Source organism: Vicugna pacos, chromosome 8 (assembly GCF_048564905.1).
Source record: "Vicugna pacos chromosome 8, VicPac4, whole genome shotgun sequence".
Classification (NCBI taxonomy): Eukaryota; Metazoa; Chordata; class Mammalia; order Artiodactyla; family Camelidae; genus Vicugna; species Vicugna pacos.
The window spans coordinates 53728348-53754441 of NC_132994.1; the positions used below are offsets into that span (position 1 = coordinate 53728348).

The following is a 26094-nucleotide window of genomic DNA, read 5'->3' on the forward strand; positions in this document are numbered from 1 at the left end:
CAACAAGATCTAAGAGACATCTATAGAACACTCCATCTAACAAAAGCAGAATACATAGTCATCTTAAGTGGGTGCAGAACATTCTCTAGTATAGATAATATGCTAGATCATAAAACCTGTAAAAAACCCTGAAATCATAAGTATGTTCTCTAACCACAATGAAATGAAAATAGAAATCAGTTACAGAAAGATATTTGGGAAATTCACAAATGTGTAGAAATTAAACAACACACTCCTAAATAACCAACTGGTCAAAGAAGAGATCACCAGGGAAATTAGAAAAAGATAAATAAAAAAATAAACACAACATGCCAGAATGTACATGGAGCAGCAACAGCAATGATTTTTAAGAACTTTTACAGCTATAAATGCTTGTATTGAGAAAAAAGACATCAAATCAATAAATTAACTGTATACTTTAAAACTAGAAAAATAAAACTAACTCAAAACAAGCAGAAGAAAGGAAATGATAAACATTAGGATGGAAATAAATGAAATAGAAAATAGAAAAAGAATAGAGGAAATTAACAAAACCAAAAATTGGTTCTTTGAAAAATCAAGAAAACTGACAAAACTTTCGCTAGACTGACCAAGGGTAGTGGGGGAAGGTAACATCCCAGTTAATAAATTCAGGAATGAGAGAAAAGATATCACTACTGGTCTTACAGAAATACATAGGATTATAATGGAGTGCTATCAACTATGTGTTAACAAATTAAATGGCCCAGATGAAAGGAACAAATTCCTAGGAAGACACAACTTAAATCGACTGAAGAAGAAAAGGAAAATGTGAATAGACCTGTAAGAGTAAAGAGATTGAATTAACAATCAAAAAACTTCCCACAGAGAAAAGTCTAGGAACAGAACGCATCATTGGTGAACTGTACCAAATGTTTAAAGAAGAAATGTCAATCTTTTATAAACTCTTTCAAAAAAAAAAAAGAAAAAGAGAAATGAATACTTTCCAACTCATTCTATGAAGTCAGTATTGCCATGATCCCAAAGCTAGACAAGAAAACTATATATGTCTTATGAATACTGATGTGAAAACATCAACAAAATACCAGTAAACAAATCCACAACATATAAAAAGGACTATATACCAGGTCCAAGTGGGCTTTATCCCAGAAATGATAATTTGGTTTAATATATGACAGTCTATGTAACAGACCATATTAATAGCCCTGAGGAGAAAACCCACATAATCATTTCAATAAATACAGAAAAATCACTTAACAAAATCCAACATCATTTCCTGATAAAAACCACTCAACCGAGTAAGAGTATTTCCTTAACTTGATAAAGGTTATGTATAAAAACGCACAGCTAACAACATACTTAGTGGTCAAAGACTGACAGTTTTTCCCCTAAGATTAGGAACAAGACAAGACAAAGAAATTGACTTCTGCTACTTCAATGCTGTACTGGAGATTCTAGCCAGTAAATTGGGCAAGAAAAAAGAAAGGCATCCAGATGGAAAGAAAGAACTATACTAGCAGATGACACGATCTTGGGTACAGACAATCTCAAGGAATCTATTTAAAAAAACCCAAAAACATCTTTTAGAAGCAGTAAATAAATTCATCAAGTTGCAGAATACAAGGTCAATACAAAAAACCAATTATATTTCCATACCTAAAGAATGAACAATCTGAATACAAAATCAATTCCACTTATAATAGTATGAAAAAGAATAAAATACTTGAAACAAAAATCTAAGACTTAATATATTGAAAATAAAATATTATTGAAAGAAATTAAAGAAGACCCAGGTAAATTGAAAGACCCATGTTACTAGATTGGAAGACAATATACTGTTAAGATGAAAATACTCAAGTTTGATCTACAGATTCAACACAATTTCTATCAAAAATTTTGCAGAAACTGAGGTGATTTTAAGATTCACATGGAAATGCAAGGGACTTAAGACAGCAAAAATAATCTGGAAAGAGAACAGAGCTGGAGGACATGCTCTGATTTTAAAACTACCTACAAAGCTACAGGAACTAAAACAGTGGGTTATTGATATAAAGACAAGCATATGGATCAACGCAATAGAATTGAAAGTCTAGACATAAGCCCTCATATTCACGGTCAAGTGATTTCTGAGTAGGGTACAAGACCATTAATGGGGGAATATTAGTCTTTTCAATAAGTCGTGCTGGGAAAACCAGACAGACACATGCGAAAAAAGTAGTTACATCCCTAACTCACACTATACATAAAAATTAACTCCAAATGGGTTATCGACCTAAAGGTAAGAGCTAAATGTATAAAACTCTGTAAGAAAATATAGGAGTAAACCTTTGTGAACCTGGATCAGACAATGGTTTCTTAGACATGATATCAAAAGCACAAGAGACAAAAGAAAAGAGCGGAAAAATTAAACTTCATAAAAATTAAAAAATTTTTTTTGCTTCAAAGAACATGATCAAGAAAGAGAAAAAAGATCTGCCAGAGGTCAGCAGGTATTCTGTGAGAATTGTTCCACATGTAGATGTACTGACGTGGGAGTGACCTAAATGTCCATTGACGGATGACTGGATAAAGAAGCCATGGTGTGTGTGTGTGTGTGTGTGTGTGTGTATACATATATATATATACTACTCAACCATAAAAAGGAATAAAATAATGCCATTTGCAGTAACATGGATGGTCCTGGAGATTGTCATACTAAGTATAGTAAGCCAGAGAGAGAAAAAAAAATACCATACGATATCGCTTACATGTAGAATCTAAAAAAAAAAAAAAGCATACTTATAAAATGGAAACAGACTTACAGACTCACAGACATAGAAAACAAACTTACGGTTACCAGGGGAAAAAGGGGTTAGGGAGGGATAAATTGGGAATTTAGGATTTGCAGATACTAGTTACTATATATAAAATAGAAAAACAACAAAGTCCAACTGCATAGCACAGGGAACTATATTCAATACCTTGTAGTGGTGTATAAAGAAAAAGAACATGAAAAGGAATATATATATTTAGGCATATATATATAAATGAATCACTATGCTGTACACAAGAAATTAATACCAAATTGTAAATTGACTATAATTAAAAAAAAAAGAGAAAAAGACAGTCTACAGATAGGCAGAAAATATCTACAAATCAAACATCTGATACAAGACTTGTATTCAGAGTATACAAAGAACACTTATAAGTCAATAATAAGAAAAACTCAATTTGATATGATATAGGTCATATAAATATGATATAGATACATTTATACTCATATATAATTTACATAATTATACAATGATTTTTATATAATATATATTTATATACTATATACCTGCACATGGTAGGTACACAGTATGTGTCAGGTGTAATTATTATTATTTAACTCCTAAAGTTCCCTGAGTTATCACAGAGGACTGGTGTTTTATAAAAAAAAAATTTCTGCAGGACAGCCACGACTATAAATGTGTTCCTATTTTCCAAATTAAATGTAAATCTGCTAACTTCAACTCCATTTCTAAAAACAAAAATGTATTTCTACATTTGGTATAATAAGCTCTGAATCCCATATATACATACATAAATATAACATTCAAAAAATATATCTAACTTATATAATTATATAGTAAACAAAGTTATAATGTGCCCAATCAGAAAATGGCCAAAGGATGTGAATAAATTATTCAAAGAAGATATACAAATAGCACTTCAAAAAATGCTCACATCTTTAATCATTAAGGAAATGCAAATCAAAATCAGGAGATACCACTTCCTACCCAATAATATGGCTATAATAAAAAAGACAGTAACAAGTGTTGGTGAGGATGTGAAGAAACTGAAACCCTCAGAGTTGGCTGATTGGATTGTAAAATGGTTCAGGTACTTTAGAGAACATTTCAGCAGTTCCTCAAAATGTTAAACAGAGTTACCATATGATGCAGCAATTTCACTACTAAATATATACCCAAGAGAATTGAAAACCCATGTTCACACAAAAACCTATATGTAAATGTTCATATAGCATTATTCATAATAGCTAAAAATGGAAGCACTCAAATGTTCATCAGTGAATTAAAAGATAAATAAAATGTGGGCTGTCCATATAATAGAATATTATTCAGCCATAGAAAATAATGAAATTCTGATGCATGACATGGATGAACTTTTTACATGCAAAGTGAAAGAAGTCAGATACAAAAGGTCATGTATGATACAACTGCATTTATATAAAATGTCCACAACAGGCAAACCCAGAGAGGTAGAAAGTAGATTAGTATTTGCCAGGGGCTAGGGAGAGAAGCCAGTGGAGGGAGGTGGGTGACTTACTACTGAGTGTAGGGTTTTTTTGGTGAATGTTTTAAAATTAGATACTGGTGATGGGTGCAAAACTGTGAATATACTAAAACCCAATGAACTGTAGTCTTTCAAAGGTAAATTTTTTGCTATGTGCATTATATTCAAATAAAGCTGTTATAAAAAAAGAACATCATAGAAATTATGGTTATGGAAGGTGAAGTTAGTCACGATAAACAAAGGAACAGATACAAGCCAAAACGCAGAGATGGAGACAACAGCTCTCCGTGTCAGAGAGGAGAGCCTTGATTCTGGCTATGGAAATGGATAAAAGAGATAACACTGTAGACACATAACAGAGGAAGAAAGTGTGTATGTGCGACATAAGAGATATAGATAAACAATATATAACCAAGGTTTTGTTGGTAAGAACTAAGCAGCTAGCTCGTAGTACAAGTGACAGAAGATTAAAGTAGAAAGGCTCAAAATAAGTCCCAGGGAAGACAGGCATTTTAATTGAGCTGTACTAATTTTCAGGATCTTTGGTTACCAAATGGTTAACAGCCTAAGTGTTCATTATAAAGATTTTTATAGTAGAAATGGAGAAAGAAAAGAATAACTAAGATTAGAAACAGAAGAGGAATCATTCACACTTAGACACCAGCTGCAACTTAAGTGTGTACAATGAGTTTTATAAGTAGGTCTCACGGAAGAAGGGACAAGAGCCCCATCACCTCATTCTTGAGTGATACTCACAATTACCTTTATATTCCTGCTCTTAGTCCCGTTCTTCAAACAGCTGTCTGCGGCATGTGGGTAGCAGAGTTTAATGTGTAGCAGGTGTTTGTAATTTCCTTTCTCAAGGTCACAGGTGACTCTGCCAGTGTACTAGAAAAACCACAGCTTCTGGGCCCCTTTCTTTCCACCAAACCCCAAGATCCCCTTCTCACATCCAGACTACTGTCTGCTACTCATGTGTCTTTAACCCACCCCACAGCTATGAGAACTTCAGGGCCACTATTCTGAGGGAATCTAAGACTCTGCCCGCTAACCTCAAATCATAACTGATTGAAATTTCTTGGTGGGTGGATGGATGGGGTGCTTTCCAAGAAAAAATTTTGAAATTGGCTTTCTTAATCACTTCCACGGTAGATTATTAAGAGGGAGGAATCTGTATTTGGTTCTGTCCTGTCCTCAAATCAAGGCCTTCATGATCCGTCTTAGCTGTCATTCTGTCAGTCTTTCCAGTAGTGCTCAGCTTTCCACTCTCTTCATTTCCATCCCCTGCCTAATGCCATTACAACTTACAGTGATGACACAAAGATCAGACTGAGATAATATACACTGTGGAGCAGGGCTTTCAAAACTGAAAATTCTTTTTATGTGTTAACTGCTGTTAGTATTAACTGAACTGCTCCCATTTTCCACAGAATCTGCCTTGTGCCACTGAGTGACACTGGAGTTTAATGGTTTAATCACATAAACTAACTCTTCTTTTAAGGAGCTAATATTTTTGGCTCATCTACCATAATGCATTAACACATTCAATTTTAATGTTTCTAGAAGATTCTTAATGTCCTTTTTATGTTTCAGTTTCCCTACTGGCAAATGATGATAATAATAAAAATACTTTTATCTTATAGAATTATGACATTTGTGAGATAACCTACAAAAAACACTTTGCACAGTGCCTGGTACACAGTAAATGCCCAATAAATATTAGGTATAATTGTTATTACTCAATTCCTAAAGCTCTTTATCAAAAAAGGAATGGTGTTTTATAGTACAATTTTCCTGTAGAACTGTAAACATGATTGTATTTCCCAAACAAGATATAGGTCTACTAACTCCAATTCCATTTCTGAAAAGAATACTTATTTCTAGGTTTGGCTAAATAAGCTTTGAATCCAAAAAGTGCCCCCAGAGAAGTTTGCTCATGGTGCCGTAAGATATTACCAGGCAGAGATATGGTGACATGAAAACTTTATTAAGTTTCACTAAAAACACAAAACAAGAAGTTTCACTTCCTGTAGGGATTTATCTTACGTGTTAAACAAATGTGTGATCCAATAATGTGGTTACACCAAGAGGTGTCTGTGTTATGATTAGGGATAGCACTGTCATCTCTGCCAAACACTGATCTCTGGGGACACTGAGATGATGGCAGGACAAAGGGCATCCCAGTAAGAAGAAACCTGGTGAACTCATACATGTTTATCAAGGTCAAAAATGAATCTATGGAACATTAGTAATGGCAGATGGCAAATGTCCACCTAGGCAGGAAAAACAAAGCATAACTTGATATTATTTAATTAAAATTTCCCAAAATAGAAAATAATACTCCATAAAATGATGAGTATGAAATTTTTCTTTTCTAAATAATTATTTCATTTTATGGCATGATCAACTCAAGTTCTGGTTTCTGCTATTGTCTTTATTTAATGCTTCCTTGAAGGAATCAAATTCTATACTAATTGAAAGGAAAATTTCAAGTGATTGCCAAATCTTTTTTTGAAAGACATGCAAGTAAATGCTCTGTTAAGGACAATGTAATGCAACACTGAAATTGCTTTCAAACATTAACATCCCCCAAACAAAATGACTTATAAATAAAAACGTAAACTGCCAAAGGTAAAGACATTGTTGCCATTTTGATTTCATTAACTGTTCAATATTTTCCTAATGTTTCGAGTAAAGACAATAAGGGACATTATAAAATTTATTCATGCTACAGAGTTCAGGAGTGAGCTACCACCATGGCTAAAAAAAATAAAAATTCAAAAGAATTTTGACAGGCAGGAGAATAGAGAGTCAAAAATAAACTGAAGAAATTCAAGATAGGTACGTAGACAACTCTGCATTTAGGGTTGAGAGATTACTATGTGCTAGACACTGTACTTACTACTTGAATCAACGACACTAATGAGGTAGGTACTATTATTATCTCCATTCTAGAGATGAGGATACTGAGGCACAAATATGTAAATAAGGGAATAGGTCTTGATGGTACACCTTTAAAACATACGGAGTTATGGTAGGTCATGATTCAGTATCAAACACAGTATCCAGATTACAGAAACCAATAATACCACTATTTTTCATATCACAATTAGAACAGTAAGTCCAATTCTGGATGGCACTTTCCTGAAGAATGTGAACAAACTGGATGGTATCATTATAAATCGAGGTTAAGTAGAAGAAAATGGATATATTTAGCCTAAAAAAGAGAAGATCAATATTTTCCTAATGTTTCGAATAAAGACAATAAGGGACATTATAAAATTTATTCATGAAACAGACACTCTCAAGCATCTCAAGAGCTGTGTTTAGAGAAGAGGAATCTGATTTGTTCTATAATGATCTAGAAGCAGAGTAGAACCAAGATATTAATTATCTTGAGTAATTAATGAAAGTGTTTCTAAGGTAGAAACAGTTTTTGTTTTCCAAGAAAGAACATATCCACAAGTAATGGAACTTTTCCTTCAGTAACCAGTGACACATCCTTCTCATATGCTGAAGCTGAATGCTAAAAATGTGTAGAAATTAGAAATGTTACAATGCTTTATCACAACATCCCATTATTTGCATATAATGCAGTCTTTGAGAAAGTCATGATGCAAATATCAAGAACTCCAGATGCTCTTAAGTAACGTGTTAATAAAAAAGAAAACAATTTCCTGGCTCTATATTTACTATCTGTGTAATCCTAAGCAAGCTTCTTAATTTTTCCATGCCTCAGTATCATAATTTATAAAATGGGCTAATAATACCTAAGAATCACGCAGATGGAAAAAAGGTAGACATAAAGACACAATGGTAACAGAGTAAGTATTCAACAGATACATATCACTGATGTTCATAACAAAGTTAAATAATAGTTTGATCTAATTATTGATTAACTTGTTCTTGGAGATTCAGGATCATTGTGAGTATCAGTAATATAATAATAGCTAGTAGTGTTATGTCCAATACGTTGGACAGTTCTCAGATTGTAGCACTGAAGAACATGGAAAACTCCCCTTTTGGTGGTATATACATTTTATTAGGGGCGACAAAATTCTGTAATTTTTTACAGGCCTTTCTGATATAAGGCTTTACATTCTGTAGAACGAGGCTTATGGAAAAAATGCAGTTGTTGCAGACTACTTAAAAAATCTACGGAACTTGTAAGTAGGGCACTGATAGAAACAAACAGTCCTAGTCAAAGTACTAAGGTGGTATTAAATCTTTGCTGGCATCCGTACCCAGCATTACTGTTAAGTCAGGTCCATGAAAGAATTTACTTTCAACAGAGACCAGTTTATCAAAATGGAAAATCCAACTGGTTTTAGATTTCTCCATCAATCAAACAAAACAATTTTTTTTTTAAATTAGGGGAAATGTCTTTGCACCTTTTTCATAGGTACTAGCAGTTACCAATGCTACTAAACTAGCCACTAGCAAAAGGCATTTCAGCTTTACTATAAAATTGCTCAGTCTTTCCATTTGATTATGTGAAAGCCTCTGATGACTTTAAAACTTGTAACATGCAGGAAGAAATACTCTGCAATCTTATTGACATTATTTATTTATCAATTGCACATGAGCTAATATACATCAGAGAAACACAGACTATACTTACAATGACAGTAAGTACTACTCCAAAGAAACAAGTCAGGGCGAAGTTAAGTGTTTTGGGTGGGGCATATCACCGCCTCCCCTTTATGGTGTAACAGAGCTCCTGCCTTCTGGCTCCTATCTTCCCATTTTAAGGTCCTGAGGAAGCAGACTCCCTTCCAGCACTTGCTTTTTTTGTTGCTTGCAGGAGAAAAATGACCAAAATAATTCCTCTGGAGTAAGGTCTCATGGGAACCATGTGTTCATACTTCTAGGCATCTTACTATTAACTAAGACAGTACTTCAGCTAGAGTCTAAAATTTTAATTTTAGTTTAATGCTTTTAGATGCACTAAAATACATTTTAGAGTATTTGCGTACTTTTGAGTTGTTCTTAATTCATAGTTTGATTAATCTATTCCTCAAGTTTTACCAGTTTGTGTAAACTGAACATGCCATTTCTTGTGTTAGGAAAGATAGTGAAAGAGTTTGAAATGGACAAAAGAGATTGCTGGGTGCTCTTTCAATAGAACCCTAGGCAGCCTGACCAGTGGGTGCCCCCCGCCTTCCCACTGTACTGCATATGCCCTCTAACCCCTGCTGGCTAAATTAAACAGCCATCTGGACACCATATTCTACTGCTAGGCATCATTTCACTAAGCACTGGGCTTACAAAGGTGGAGAGATTTGGTCCTGGAGTGAAAGGACTTAGTTTTTGATCTACTGAAGGCAACTAACCTAAGTCTACTAATTAAGCAGCATGAAATTTCCAATAGCAATGGTGGTGATGGGCATTTGTTACTTAACCTGGTGGACATAACTGCCATGTGTATAACATATGGGTGAATTCTAACTGAATCCTCAGAATAGTAAGAATGAGAGAAATGATGAGTGAGCATTCAAGAGACGACTATCAGAGATCTGCTTAGTTGTTCTGCTTTAGGATGTTATCCTGGAGTAAGAGAAGATTAAAAAGATTCATAGAACTTTAATTCCAAAAACAGACCTAAAAAATCAACTTCTTCAACCTTCTTCATTTTACCAACTAGAAAAGTTTTAAGTACTTAGTAAGGAACCTTGCTATAACTGCTCTCCTCTACTTCTTTATCAAATGCTACAATACAATCTGCATCTTTCTCCCCATTTATGTTGTTGGATTTTTCCTTCCACCTGAGATATGTTTTGAATGTAATAATGTTGAATAAATATTAAAAATTAATTTTTTACTTTTGAACATGAGAAAAGAAACATTTACTTCACATTCTATATAGGTTCAACTCATGGCAGCCCTTTTGGCAAACCACAACTTTTCTTTTTTTTTAAGAAAAAAACACTACTTTCTTTTGTGAAGTAATTCAGCAACATGCACTCAAGGCTAAGTTAACTGCTATTCTATTTTCCATCCTCTTCTCATGACAGGTTTCCTTGAATTGCTTCCAGTTCACCATGCCTCCTAATGCAACCATCTAGCTTCCTTTCTAGGGCCCTGCACCATTCTCCCAAATGTTTCTGGCTACCTATGACAGCACAAAAATTCCCTCCATTTAGATCTGCCTGGCTTCCAAGATCTGACACTGTTCTTGATTTCCTGTGTCTCTCTTCTCTGTCTTCTGTGATGGCTCTTTTTTCCAACCTTCTGAATATGGACATCTCTGAAGTCCAGCCTAGCTCCTTGAGCTTATTTATTTCTATAGTTTCAGCCTGTAATCATTTATTTACTTAAGCTGTATCTACCGACAGTCTATAAGAAATGGTGAAGAAAGCAGGTGTGAGTCCTACTTTCATGGAACTTATATCCAGCCTACTGAGGAAGACAAAAGATAAACAAGAAAACAACTAAACAAAAAAATACCAAATTGGGATAAGCATTAAGAAGGAAAAAAAGTGCAATAAAAAAGATCAAGTGGGGAGTATCTATGTCCGATAGAGTGGTAAAGGAAGATCCTCTGAAAAGCTGACATTTACTGGGATTTACAGAAAAAGCCTGTTATGAAAAAGGATGTGTATATTCCTGACAGAGAGACCAAATGTTCAAGGCCAATGGGTGAGTGGGAGAAAGGCTGGCTGTGTTCAAGCAGAGAGCATGATAAGGTGATGCTGAAGAGTCAGGGAGAGAACAGATCATGCAAGGCCCCGTAGGCCCAGGAAAGGGTTTGGGTTTTATTCTATAAGTAAGGAGAAGTTACTGAAGAGTGCTAATAAGCAGAAGCGTAACCCATTCTGACTCACATTTGAAAAAGACAACTCTGGCTGCCATGACTTACAGAACAGATGAATGAGGTGATCACACACTTAGGATTACCCAAGACAGTCTCAGTTTATATGCCTGCTGTCCTGGGGTAACTGGACTTCTGCATCAACTCCAGGTGAGAGCCACAATACACAACAAATAAATACATAATAGAACAAACTTTAAAAAATTAAAGAGAAAAAGAAAGAAGGTTGGTTGAGACACAGGCAAGCTGCTGTGCCAACCTGCATCCAATTCCCTTTTCCTGATGTCCCTGCCCTGGCTGGGACCCCAGGGTCCTCCCTTTGACTCTTGACATCAGGCTTGGGATATGTTCTGTCTTATCTGGCCATCTCTCATGATTAAACAATATTCAGTATCTGGTAAACAGAAACATATTGAGTGGAATGTTTCTTAACACATTTATTCCTCACAACAATCCGTGAGGCAGGTATTAGTATTCCCACTTACAGACGAGGAAAACCGAAGCGCAAAGCTGTATGATGTGGCTCTATCAAGCACAACAAATTTAGATCTTCAAACTCATCCTCTTTTCTGAGATCCAAGTCCTATAATCTCAGTTCTCTACTGAACATTTCTACTTGTTCATGACTTCCGCTTACCTGAAATTTTACATGTGTAAAAGTGAATCCATTATTCTCTAAAAATCAGCCTTCATTCCTTTTTTTCCAAATCCATTAACAGGGTCATCATTCTCTCAGAACTTATGTCTCCAGCCTTGGAATCATCATTTACTTCCTTTCTTTTGAGTCCCTATCATCAGTTCTAGTATTCGAATCTTTCTTGTAAGCCTACCTCTGTTTATTTGCACTACCCCTTCCTCATTCAGACCCTATCTCCTTGCATGTGGATTACAGTAGCTTCACAGCTCACTTACCTACTTCCTGTTTCTACCCACCTGCAATTTCATGAGCTGATTTTATTCCAAACTTTTAAAAACATGACCCCCTTGATCATATTATTCTCACACTCAAATGCCTTACTGTTGCTTATATTGATAAAGTTTTAATTCTTTACCTAACATCCATTGATCTTTATAAATCATGCCCAGATTACCATTTCTAATCTATCTCATGTTCTGAAATACTCTGCTCCAGTCAAACTGTCTACCCATCTATAAACTGAGTGCACTTTCCTTCTCCTATGATCTTTGTTCACACTGTCACTCTGGTCTAGAACATCCTATTCCTTTTTCTTTTTTTCATTAAAATTTTTTTAAAAATATGTTTTATTGGAGTACAGTCAGTTTACAATGTTGTGCCAATTTCTGGTGTAGAGCACAATACTTCAGTCACACAGGAACATACATACATTTGTTCTCATATTCTTTTTTACCTTTTTAAATCCCATCTTTCCTTTATGACCCAGTTGAGCACCTTCATACCCTAAACAGCCTTCCCAGACCACTCTAGCCCTGGGAATCCCGAGAGCATTCAAGGCCCATATTCCTACACTTGAGCACAAGTTGCCTCGGTGACATGACATCTGTTCCATATTGCTCTGAACTTTTATCTACTTCATGTATTGAGATTTAACTATTTACGGTTTACTTGTCTAATTAGACCAAGAGCTAGTCAAAGACACAAAGCACGTTTTATACTTTTTGCATTTCTACTTTCCCCATACCACTCCCAACTCTATCCAGCACTTGGTGTTGCACTATCCTATGGACATTGTACACTTAATGTTTGCTGATGATTTAGAAAATAAATTCCTATTATGCCACTGTTATGGTACAGTCCTCCAATAAGACGACACTTTCAGAATGTCACAACTTTATCAGGTAGAGAAATTTAGCAAAGTCAAAAAAGAATTAGGGGAAAAAGTCTAAGAAAAACAAATGTCAGCAGAGTATGCTAATGGAAAAATCAACATAAATTTCATAATTTACAATGTCTGGAGAAAAATTAATGTGCAGAGACTTAAGAAAAATGCTACATCATGGACAACTCACAAGGTCTTAAAGGAGAACCTATTTTGCATTTATATTTGAATTTCAATAGAACTGCTTTGAATTGCTACTTTGATAAGTGAAAACAGATTCTTTTATGACTTAAGTTATAAAAGCTTGTAGTTTATCAGTTCCCTCTCCACCCTGCAATTACCTTCAGGAAGAGATTGGCCACAGATTCTATTTTATGAGTTTTATAGGGGTACATTCATCCCAATTTACATACTATGAATTCCTGGAAAATACTATAGATTGGAAAAAATAAAGTATTTCCTTTGGATCAAAGACATTTCACTTGAAATCACGTACTTATCCATAAACAAGCTGCCCCAAGTATTATGTTAAAATGTAAAAGACATATTTTACATAAACATATGTATAAAGTCTATTAAGCTAATGTGCAATAATGCAATATGTAGCAATCTTGTGAAACTAGGGCTAAACAATGATAACAACCTAACAAGAAAAGCAGTTCAAAATGTTGTAGAATGAATATCATATAATCCATAATCATATAATTCAAAAGAGTCTTGGAATAAAATTTCATTTATATCAGGACATTTATGAATAAGTTTAGTGTTAAAGGTAAGCAACATACAAACATCTCAAATAAATTTTCAGAGTAATAAAATACTCTAAAACACAGCAAAGTTTACCAATAATGAAAACTACGAGACAAAAACTTATTATCAAGCCCTAAGAATACTAAGAAGGAGTATAACTGCAGAATGAATGAATGAATTATTGACTTGTTAAAGTGGTCTTAAAACAATGAAGAATAATGAATCAACATTTAAATTTCCAATCACGCTAAGATATTTTAATTCTTAGTAATTTATACAAAATTTAGGTGAATGGCAAAAGTGTTCCAAGCCTGATATTATCCTGATAGGACAGCCTGGAGTTTCTTTCAACCTGTTGTGGTGGATGTGTAGACTTCTATGAAAATGTAAGCTGAATTTTATAAACTGCCAAAAAATCCATTTGTTAAAGGAAAATTTGTTCTCATTAGTGGGGGTTGTGGGATCACTGAATAAAATAAGAAAAAGAAATAGTATTATTATTACAGGTCTGGAATGTAGGAGCTTTACAAAAATCAATGATCGATTACAATAGGTCAGACTGATGTTGTTTGAATTTTACCATATCAGTTTTCATTGGAAGAGATTAAAAAACAATTCTCCTTAAATCACTAAAAATTCTTTATATATACAGCATGGATTACTATGTTTTAATTCCACTAGAAAATATGAAAAACTATGGGAACTGCTGTGCATATGACTGTACATTAAAGGGCAGGTATGTTTTAACTATGTTCCTCATGCAATAACCTAAAATAACAAAAGATCAAACGTGGGTGGAAGACTTCCTTATGCTAGTTGCTATTTCTTTTTGGTTTGCAAATAAGTCCTTCATTTAAAGTAACTATGGGACTCAAGCCTATGCTGATTTAACTATTAACTAACTTTTACACCTGCCTTTCAGGGTTCAGACAGTGACCTCTGATTAATCTGAGTCTGATATCATCCTTAACTTGCTGTAGACTATAAGCAGGTGCAGCAACTAGCTCTTAAAGTGGCATGATCTAATTATTTTCATGTAATCTAATATTATGATTATCTAATTTCTTATTTGCTTTTCCTATAATGGTAATATGTTTGAATGAATACCATTCATGACAAAAGTCAGTGAAAAGAAAGCTACATGTTTATACATCAAATCTGAGCTAGGACTTGAGGTATAAAGAAAATACAAGAAAATCTATAATACACAAGCAGGCGAAACAGGCTACTTGTACAAAGGAGTAACTATCAGGCTGAGATCCAACGTCTCTCCTAAAATACTAAATGTCAAAAGATGATCAATTTCCACAATGTTTTGAAGGAAAAAACTTACATTCAAATAATTAAAAACTCTGGCAAGCTGTCTTATGCAAAGACAACTAAGAGATATTTTAAAATATGTATACTCAGGTAATACATCTCTCAATTCTACTTCTTGAAAAAATAACTTGAAAATGCACTTAAATATGAACAAAATTAAAAGCTCCTAATGCCAAAGAAAAAAAGGAAGTAGTGATGATAGCCAGTTAAGAAGAAAGGTTTGACTCTTTTTGATGGAGGGTCATGCCATGTGGGGAAATACTCCGTTTTACTTTCTATCAAAGGCATCTCGTATACAGATATGGTATTAATTACATCAAAAAAATCCAAACAAAAATTAAAATTCAAGGAATAAATGAAAAAGGGAAACAAGTAAATTAAAAAGAAAGTGAAAAAGAACACAGAATCGAGGGCCAAAAGTGGTTTTGTTCTCAGGCTAACCTATATTCACTTAAAGGACACTGCATCACATTACAGTGCTATAGGATCAAACTATCCTCTGTAACCAAGTATTTACAGAAAAGTTCACTCCAACTTGGAACATTAAGAAACACATCCTTCCCTGTCAGAGAGGCTTGAGAAAGTCTTGTTTCCCTCCCCTGCTGATGAGCTGTAACTAGCATCTCGTACTCTCCCAGACCCAATCATGGGAGTAGTTGGAGCAGGAGGACATTTAGAGAGGTGGGCTAGAAACTGGTGGTTAAGGTATGAGGACGAGAGTCATTCAGGGCCCAGCCTCCACCATTCTGAGATCCTGGCCCACTCCTTGCTATTTTTTTTCCCCCTCAGGCCCAAGGAATCTCTCTCCTCTTCAGCCAGTATAGTACAAAGTTTGAACTTAAAAATATCCCACTTTGTTATACTTTTAGACAGACTTTTTCCTATTTCTTTTATCTCTAAATTTAATTTTCTTTTCTTGGATGCTTTTAGGGAACCTAAGGGTGCACTGACACAAAGGGTGAAAATTAGGTAAAATTGTATTTCTGTAAAAATCAGTCTTTACCTATCCTGGGGCCCAGAGGAGAGTGGGTAATGAACAGACTTGTGACTCTACTTAGAGGTTATGGAGAAAGGGTCAAGGTTAATTGTCAGCAAGCTGGGGGACTTTGGGGGAGAGGAGAGGATAGCAGAATATGCTTAGTTTACAGTAAAGAGACAGAAGAAGAAGAGTCAGAAGAAAAAGACATCAAAAAGGAAGACTGTCCCAAGTCAAAACCTGGGGAACTAATAATGAGTGTTTGAAGAGTGCCTGTTTAAACCAAGTATTTTAAAACGTATCGACTACACAGAGTAGAGATATTATTATATTAGGAGCCATTATTTAATAATCCAACTGGGAAAACATAACCAAAGACCAACAATACTTAAACCATTATTCATTAGATTTTGTTTCTAATTCACTGGAGTCATTTTGAGATTAGGGCACTAGAGTAAACCTTAATAACATTATTTCTCATGAGTCCATGAACATTTAGTTCTATTATTTTATTATTTAATTAACATGGGAATCTGCCATCAGCCTACCAGGAGAAACAAAAAAACCCTGCCAGGTTGCACTTTTCTGAGTTCCAAAATGTACAAAAAACACCAGAAATCTAAACACAGGTGCTGCAGGAAAGCCTATAGGAATATATTTCAAAAGTACATAAAATAATCAAATGAGTATATTGTTCAAATACATTAAAATAATTTATTTTCCACAATTGCTAACCTTCAATTTTTAATATTAACTAATACAATTCACAAAATGTTATGGCTACTCTTTTAGCATACTTACTAAAGTATAACCAGAACACATATACTATACCCATGGACTTTTTTATGATTATGCTGATGAATAATTCTTCAAACACTAGTCTTTTCCAGAGCCCCACATATTAAGTTACCAAACATGCTGAATCAATATATGGATTTATTACAAATAGAAAATGGAATCAATCTGTCCATGGGGAAAATATTAATTATCAATAAAATTCAAATATGGTTTAATACTGTTTTAATTTTCTTTAAAAAGGCATTATCAAATCTTTATCACAATAGGAAATGTTGAATTATATGGAGTGCTTGAAAGATTTACTGTATAGAAAGGATAAGTAATAAGAACATGTTTAGTGAACAGTAAGATACACGCTAGTCTGTATCATCATATGACTTCTGCAAGTGGGAACCAGCAACTGATGTATATTTCATACATACACATATTATATACAGAGATTAAAGGGAAATCTGCCTTCTATATTATCTATAATTGTTTTTAATTTAGCAAATAGATACCGTAATTATTAAATGCCTTTCTTGTCTGGTAGTAATAGAAGAGGGATAAAAGATTAAATTTCACTTCTATAATAATAATAAAGCATAGTAATCTACAAGAGAAAAGAAGCATTAATGGCCCATTTTCATGATTACAAAACATTCACTCTAAAAAAATGATGCTAGTGCACAAAATAGCACTCCTTTTTAAAAGGGTATAAATCAATTTGCATAGAAATTTACAGTACTTTATCAAAAGTATAAAGTATTTTTAAGTTAAAAAAATTCTATTTATTACATTAATATATACAAGTACCTGTAAAAACAATACAGTATCTTACTTTTCTACATATTAACAAAGATTGGCAAGTTTTCTTCATTAATTAGAAAACATAAGGTTAATCTTTTAAAAAGGCATATAACTTTTGGCAAAAGGGAGATTATAAGAGTTTTCTACAATGGCATTTTGTGTCACTATAACCGGTATCATTTTGCAGCTTCTTAGCAGTTTTAACAATACAGGAACAGACTGCCTTACCGTTGGTGCTGTGTCTACATGATGGTTACAAGGCTTTCTTTCTATGCTGATAATCTCTGTGAAAAGAAAAGATTGTGAATATTTGCTTATTATACTTGTCTATTTTATTTGAAAGCATTTATGTCAGTAAGACATGACTCCTACAGCTTACAAGAAAAAAGTCTCACTTGGGCAGGATCCTTTAAAGTGTTATCATGACTTCTTTGGTCAGAAACAGTTGGACAGGTTAACTAGGAGACCTGACTCAAGGTGACCTGAGCCAGTTTTCCCATTCAAGTGGCATCCAGCAACAGCATAAGATGTGTCCTTATCTTGCTCTCAGCGCAAACTGTACCGTTATCTCTGCTCTGCTGCATTTCTTCCATGGAAGTTTTTACTTCTGACTTGAGGTCATCAAGTTTTCATAAAGAAATATAATATCACAAAGTCTATGAAAAGAATCGCTTCCTTATTTTCTCAAAAAAAAAGTCTATTTGATTTTCTCTTTGATAATCCGACTTCCTACTATGACATAGTCTGCTATTTATTCAATTACCATAGAGCTCCTAAAGAAAAAAGTTCCCCTAATTCTCTCCCTTACAATGACAATATAGACTGCTGAACCTGAGAAAAATCTTTTTATCATGTATGGATTTATCTTTTTGTTCCCAATATCCTCTACCACATTTCTTTATAATAAACAGCTTCTATGGATGTAATGCACTGTGTCTCATCTATAAAGATACCGGTTCAAAGTCTAGATCCAGTTTAAAGTGAACACAGGTGTGGATCTCATTTATTTTTCAATCTCTCTCAATCAGCAAACTAACATATGAGTTACGCTATTAGAATGGTTTGTTCAAATAATGCTAAAGGCTGTCACATGTTGGGCTGGTTAGAAGTGAGAACTATAATGTACTGTTAATAGCAAACAGCACAATTTCTAGTTGAAACAAAACAGTAGTTCTCATTTACAGGTATTTAACTCATTCTTCTTAAAGTATAATAAGGAATTAAGTAAGATTAACACAAAACAATAGTTTTTTTTAAAATCACTTTGCAAGAGTGTTCTCAAAATGAACAAAGTACCATGAAACATGATTTTTAAAAAACTGTATTTGTTTCACTTAAAAAATACTCTCAACCTCTACTGTTAGCCAGTGAAGTATAAAGCATTATACTCCCTTTATTCAATCAACTGTTATAAGTGGTTATTTGTCACTCAGTGATAAAAGATAAATTATAAAGGATAGATTATAAAAGATAAATAATGAATAATGATTTCTGACCTTAAAAGTCTAGTAAAACAGATGTTCTTTTGTGAAGAAATACTACACAGCAAATTAACAGTTCTGTCTTAAGTGTAATAACAAAGTCTTCAATTTTGATGGAAAGACATTTCTATTCATAGATAACATTGGTTGAATAAAAAATGTTTTAAAAACCCAAGTAATACATATTTGAAAATACTCAAATAATGCTGATTCCTATTGTAAGATTTTAATAATACTGAAGTATATAGAATAAATGGTAAAATTCCCACTTCCCAAGCCCCCACATTCCCACAACCCTCTCTAGCTGCAACCACTAAGAACAGTCCAAAATGACACCCTAGCTTTTAAACGAGAGTGGTCATAACACAGGGTTCAGGAATTAGCAATATCTTACATGTGTGTTCTCACTACTATACTCTCACTGCAATAAAATTGACCTAGGCTGATAGCTGATTTTTTAAATTCTTATCCAATTGGAAAGCAATTTCAAAATGATGTAAATAAAAAACTTTAAAAAAAAAAAACCCTAAAATCTACATCCTTAGCTTATAAAAGAACAAAGAAAAAAATTATATATTTTACAGTTTCAAATTCAGGATGAGAATGTGTTGAAAATCAGAATCTTAAAATGGATTATAAGATATATGCTTATTTTAAATTTAGATTGCCTACTGAAATAATATCATTTGGAAATACAATCATACATATTTGTTCAAGTTTTCAACAATTCCTTTCAATACAGAAAGGAATAAGCTTAAAGAAAAACATCCCCAAATAGCTTCCTATTCTAAGTAAATTTTACCTAAAAAAAACTACACTTATATTATATTTCACTTTTATCTGGTAAAACATTCCAGATGTTCCTGTGAAAGTATTTTTGGGTAGGATTAACACTTAAGGTAGTAGACTTTGAGTAAAGTAGATTGCCCTCCATAATGTGACTGGGTTTCATTCAATCCATCGAAAACCATAAGAAACAGACTGACCTTCCCTGAAGGAGGGAATTTTGCCAATAGAGTGTTTTCACCAGGGTATGTCTAAGTGTGTCTTTGTTCTAATTAATCTTTCTTGGGAGTTGATATGCCCTTTAATCTGCAGAGTCTTATTTTCTGCTCAGGGAAATTTTATTCTGCTATCTGTTTAATGCTGGAGCTCATTTTATTTTTATTGTCATAATTTTTGTTGTTTGATAATTGTTCCACTTAATCTTCTAGGTGAGCATCCTCTTTTTCACTTTGTCTAATGATTTTAAAATTTCAAATCATGCTTACTTCCTTTCCAGAGGCCTACAAAGATTAAGGAGAGAGGGATGGCAAACTCTGGACAGTATCTCAGAAGATGAAGTTTTTTCCCTGGAATCTCAGTGCCAGGGTGTCAGGTAAAGGGCAGCAGTGAGAGGGCTGTGCTCTCTTTGGTGCTGAGCAAGGACCTGTGTGCTCTTAGCCAGCTGAAGCTATAAATCCTCTGGGTTGCTGGCTATTACCTGTCAGTATGATGTCTGTAGTACATCAAGGGGCTGGCAGATCCCAGGGACCTTCAGAGGGACTGATAACGCAAAGGGGCCTATCCACCTGGAGAAGTCTGCTTCCAGGACCAGTCACTGGGAGATGGTTGTAACCTGCTACTGATGAGGCCTGATAGGAAAAGCTTACTCCTGTCCCTCAGCAGAAGGCTAACAGCTGGACAGGTTTGTTTTTGCTCTTTTGCTACAGCTCACCTCTAGCGGTAGAGCTGGGACCACAACCATGGGGATGCAAAGAAAACGAACAACTCCTACAAGGAGTTTCAGTAACCCGAAGACAAGCAAATAACCTTATACAACTGATATTGTAGCAGTAGTGCCACTGATAACAATGGAAAAGTTAGAGAATCTCTTAAATTAAAGTAAAACTAACAAAACTCAACAACTAAGAATTTTAAGATGGTTAATTAACAAACAACAAAGATAATCTGATTTTAAAGGGAGGAAACAGCAGCTTTCAGAGAGTAAATAAGAAGACAGGTCAACCAACCAAGGAGCAGCAGTTCCCTCGCTGAAACCCACGCGTCTAAGCCACAAACCCTCCAGGCCCATTTGTGTGACTGTTTAGCCCCTGTGACCAGGATCTGATTTAATTCACCTTTTATTCACACCGCCTGGCCCAAATGTGTGAAACACAGAAGGTTCTCAAGAGTTGACTCAAATATTAACTGAATGAATTAATCTACACGCTATCCACAGGGTTTATATGCTACAGCACAGTGATAACTGTGTGCATTAGTCATCAGAATGTCTGAGGTAATGTTCCAGGACTGCTTTTAAAAAAAAATGTTAATTAGCTACTTCCTTTGGTAATGTTTCCAAACCTACTGTAAAACTGAAATGTATTTATTTTAAAAATTTCCTAATTTTCCAGACATTACTACACTCTAGAGAAAATAATGAAGAAATTTTATGCTTCTTGGGAGATGCTTTAGGTATTTTATTTTAAGGAAAATCAGAACATGGAATTTTTACCCTACTTGTACCTGACTGATTTGAACAGCAGAATTATATATTTTTTAGTTTCCCTAAACTCCACCAATCTTCAAGTTGGGACCATGATCAAAGGAAAGAAAGAAAAAAGATGATCAGATTTACTGCAAAAAGAAAGCAGGCAGGAATATGTGCCAAATTCTGAAGTCAGAACACATATCTTGCAATCTCACGTATCTTCACCAAATAATTATGGGCTACCCACCAAGCACAAGGCATTGTGCTAACGACAGGAGAACCTCGATCTGACCTTCTATGAAATTTTCTAAAGAGTTGTTCCAGGCAACATTATTATTATGCAACTGAGTTTTAAACATTGCCATTAATCCCTAAAAGGGCAGAGGGAAAACTGTGTTTTATCTATGGCTAGGAGAAAATGAAATACAATTTATTATATTTCAGTAAAATATAGAGTTTTAGAAGGCAAATATCATTCTTGCCAAATTTAATATAAAGATGTCTGTACAAAAACTGCAAGCCCTTCTTAAAAACTGAAAAAGAAGTAAAACTGTTACTCAGATAATATTCATACCTAGAAAGTCCAAAAGAATCAATGCTAAATTAACACAACTAATAACAGGACTAATGAATCAGAAAGCATAATATAAAATTTAATATATAAACATCAATAGCCTTTACATATTCAAATAACCAGTTAGAAGATATAATGAAAAAGAATACCTCATTTATAAGAGCATTATAAAAGAGAAAATATTTGAATACAAAAAATTCACAGAACAGTATGAAGAAAATGTTAAAATTCTTCTGAAAGACATAAAAGTTGTCTTGAACAAATTGGAAGATTTGCCTTGTTTTAAGACAATGTAACATCATATAAATGCCAATTCTCTCCAAGATAATGTGAAGATTTACTGCACATTTATGAATTTAATGTGATCCTCTCCCCAAAAAGTTTTTTCCCTAGCACTACACAAGTTGATTCTAAAATTCATATAGAAGAATATGCAAGAATAGCTAGAAAAATTCTGGGGAAAAAAAAAGCAATGATTGAAAATAAACACTTCTAAGTATCAGTATATATTATTGTAAAAGGCCACTGTAATTAAAGTAATGTGGTAATGACACATGAGTAGACCAGTAGAATGTATTAAAATGTTCAGAGAACGACCTAGGACTAAATATAGCAACACCAACTGTGGAACAACCTAACATTATATGCTACCGGATGTGATGCAAAAAAAGCACATATCACTTACAGTATTCTTGACAAAAATGTCTGCCTGGATCTAATCACGATGAAATAAAAATGTTGGATATTCTACAGGACAACTGGCTCAGGCAGACTTTTTAAAAAAGTCAATGTCATGAAAAACAAACAAAAAAGATTCTAGATTAACAACTTAAATGAGATTGAAATGATAAAACGACCAATGATAAGTGTGAATCTGAACTGGATGCAGGATAAAATAAGTAAGCAAATAAAAAGTTACTAAAGACAGCTTGGGCACATTTAGGAGAGTCTGACTATCAACTGTTTATTAGATGACATGATAGTATCATTAATTTTCCTAAATGTGATAATGGTACTATGGTTATGTAGGACAATATCCTTCTTCTTGGCAGATACATGAATGAAGTTTTAAAAGGAAAGAAGCAAATGTTGTAAATTTAGAATTTTATTTTACCTATTTTTTTGTAACTTTTTTGTGATTTTAAAGTATTTTAAGATAAAGTTTGGGAAAGGACTGTAAGCCCTTAATAGACTTCTTATGGCCTATGTAGAAGGCAAGCAAATTTTCAATGGTTTTGAAAATTGCAAAATCTTCCACATAAGCAGAGTACACAAGATTAAAGTTCTCAATGAAAAAATATCTCAGCATTATTTAAAACAAACAGCCAACAAAAACCCAGAATACTCCTCCTCCAATTCTGGATTAATTAGAACACCTTCTTAAAAATGAGAGAAAAGATCACAATTAATGTATGAATAAACAAATAGATATTATAATATGTATTCATATTTTACATGTTGATAGCTCCACTCAATAAATCTACTATGTTTATTAAAAATAATAATTTTGGGGAAATATGGTCTTGTTCAGAGATATGAGTTATTTATAATTCTCTACTATTAAATTTTGTTCCTTTACAAATACATTTCAAAGACAATTTATTAGTATAATATATCCTGACTCTGGAGCCACTCTGTATGTATTGAAGGACTGGCTCAGGCAATTATTAAATATGTGACATGGGCAAGTTATTTATCTACTCTATGTCTTCTTTTCCTCATTCAGTACACTGGAAGCAATACATATCTCACAGGTTAATGGGACGATTAAATTAGTTAATTAATAAAAGAAAAAATACTTCAAATTGGACCTGGCATACTGATGACTGAACATAATTGATATATATATTTAAAAAGTTTATTTTGACTTTAATGTTTAAAATATCTGATCCAGAAGGAGATCAAGATGGCAGAGGAGGATGCTCAGCTCCTCTCCCACCATGAACACATCAAAAATACATTTACATGTGGAGCAGTTCTTATTGAGCACCAACTGGAGACCAGCAGAAAGACTCTTCTACAACCAAGGCTGTAAAGAAAGATCCACACAGAGCCAGGTAGGAAGGGAGAAGAAGTGACCAGGTTAGGACCTGTGGCCCTAGGAGGGGACACAGAAGAGGAGGGGGATATCAGGGGCCCAAAGATGAAAGAAACTGAAGATGATACAAAGAAAGGAAAAGATACGCCATGTTCATGGATTGGAAGAACTAACATTGTCAAAATGCCCATATACCTAAAGCAATCTACAGATTTAGTGCAATCCTCATCAAAATATCCATGACATTTTTCAAGGAACTAGAACAGATAATCCTAAAATTTATGTGGAACCACAAAAAAACCCATAATCATCAAAGCAATCTTTACAACGCTGGAGCTATTACAAGCCCTGACTTCAGACTATACTACAAAGCTACAGTAATCAAAACAGTATGGTACTGGGGAAGGGTGTAGCTCAATTGGTAAAGTGCATGTTTAGCATGCATGAGATCCTGGGTTCAATCCCCAGTACCTCCTCCAAAAATAAACCTGATTACTTCCCCCTCCACCCCAGCCAAAATAAAATAATTAAATAATATGATGATAAATAAATAAATAAATATTAAAAAAAAAAAGTATGGTACTGGCACAAAAACAGACACATAGATTAATGGAACAGGACAGAAAGCCCAGAAACAAACCCATGCACTTATGGTCAATTAATCTATGACAAAGGAGGCAAGAATATACAATGGAGAAAGGACAGCCTCTTCAATAAGTGGTGCTGGGAAAACGGGACAGCTACATGTAAAAGAATGAAATTAGAACATTCTCTAATACTATATACACAAATAAACTCAAAATGGATTAAAGACCTAAATGTAAGACGGGATACTATAAAACTCCTAGAGGAAAACACAGGCAGAACACTCTTTGACGTAAATTGTAGCAAACATTTTTTTGAGTCCTGTTTCCTAAGGGAAAGACAAAAAAATAAAAAATAAACAAATAAAATCCAATTAAATTTAAAGGTTTTGCACAGCAAAGGAAAACACTGACAAAATGAGAAGACAACCTACTGAATGGGAGAAAATATTTCCAAATGATATGACCACTAAAGTGTTAATATCCAAAATACATAAACAGCTCATATAACTCATTATAAAAAAAAAAAAAACCCTGATTTTAAAAATTGGCAGAAGACCTGAATAGTCATTTTTCAAAAGAAGCCATACAAGTGGCCAACAGGCACATGAAAAGATGCTCAACATTGCTAATTACAAGAGAAATGCAAATCAAAACTGTAATGATATCACTTCACACCTGTCAAAATGGCTATCATCAAAAAGACCACAAACAACAAACGTTGGCAAGGATGTGGAAAGAAGGGAACCCTACACTACTGGTGGGAACATAAACTGGTGCAGCCACTACAGAAAATAGTATGGAGGTTTCTCAGAAAACTAAAAATAGAACTGCCATTTGTCCAGCAAGTCCACTCCTGGGTTTATATCTGAAGAAAACAAAACACTAATTCAAAAAAACACATGAACCCCAATGTTCACTGTAGCATTATTCACAATAGCCAAGATATGGAAGCAATTCAAGTGTCCATCAACCGATGAATGGATAAAGATGTGGTATATATACATAATGGAATATTACTTGGTCATAAAAAGAATAAAATTTTTTATTTGCAACATGGATGAACTGGAGGGTATTACGCTTAGTAAATAGGTCAGACAGAGAAAGAAAAATACTGTATGATATTCCTCATATATGGAATTCCAAAAAGTAAAGCAAACTGGTGAATATAACGAAAAAGAAATAGACTTACCAATAGGGAAGGCAAGAGAAAAGGTGCAAGACAGAAGTAGAGAATCAAGAGGTACAAACTACTGCATATAAAGTAAATAAGCTTCAAGGATATGTTGCACAGCACAGGGAATATAGCCAATATTTTATAACTTTAAAAGGAGTACAATCTACAAAAATATTGAATGACTATGTTGTATACCTGAAACATACAATATTGTAAATAACTATACTTCAGCTTTAAAAAATCCTATATTTGTCTTATGCTTTCAAA

At 34.0% G+C, this 26094-nt stretch overlaps 1 protein-coding gene across 7 annotated transcripts in view; it reads right to left on the reverse strand.

Moving 5' to 3' along the window:
• AHI1 (Abelson helper integration site 1) overlaps positions 1–26094 on the reverse strand; it is a 248433-nt gene that overhangs the window by 125373 nt on the left and 96966 nt on the right. For all 7 annotated transcript variants that reach the window (XR_012075023.1, XR_012075020.1, XR_012075021.1 and 4 more), the window contains one exon: positions 17729–17784. Coding sequence is in view for 2 of the 7 variants with exons in the window: in XM_072965904.1 (XP_072822005.1) it covers positions 17729–17784 (56 nt within the window). In the remaining 5 variants the exon portion in view is untranslated. The remainder of the gene's footprint in view (positions 1–17728; positions 17785–26094) is intronic.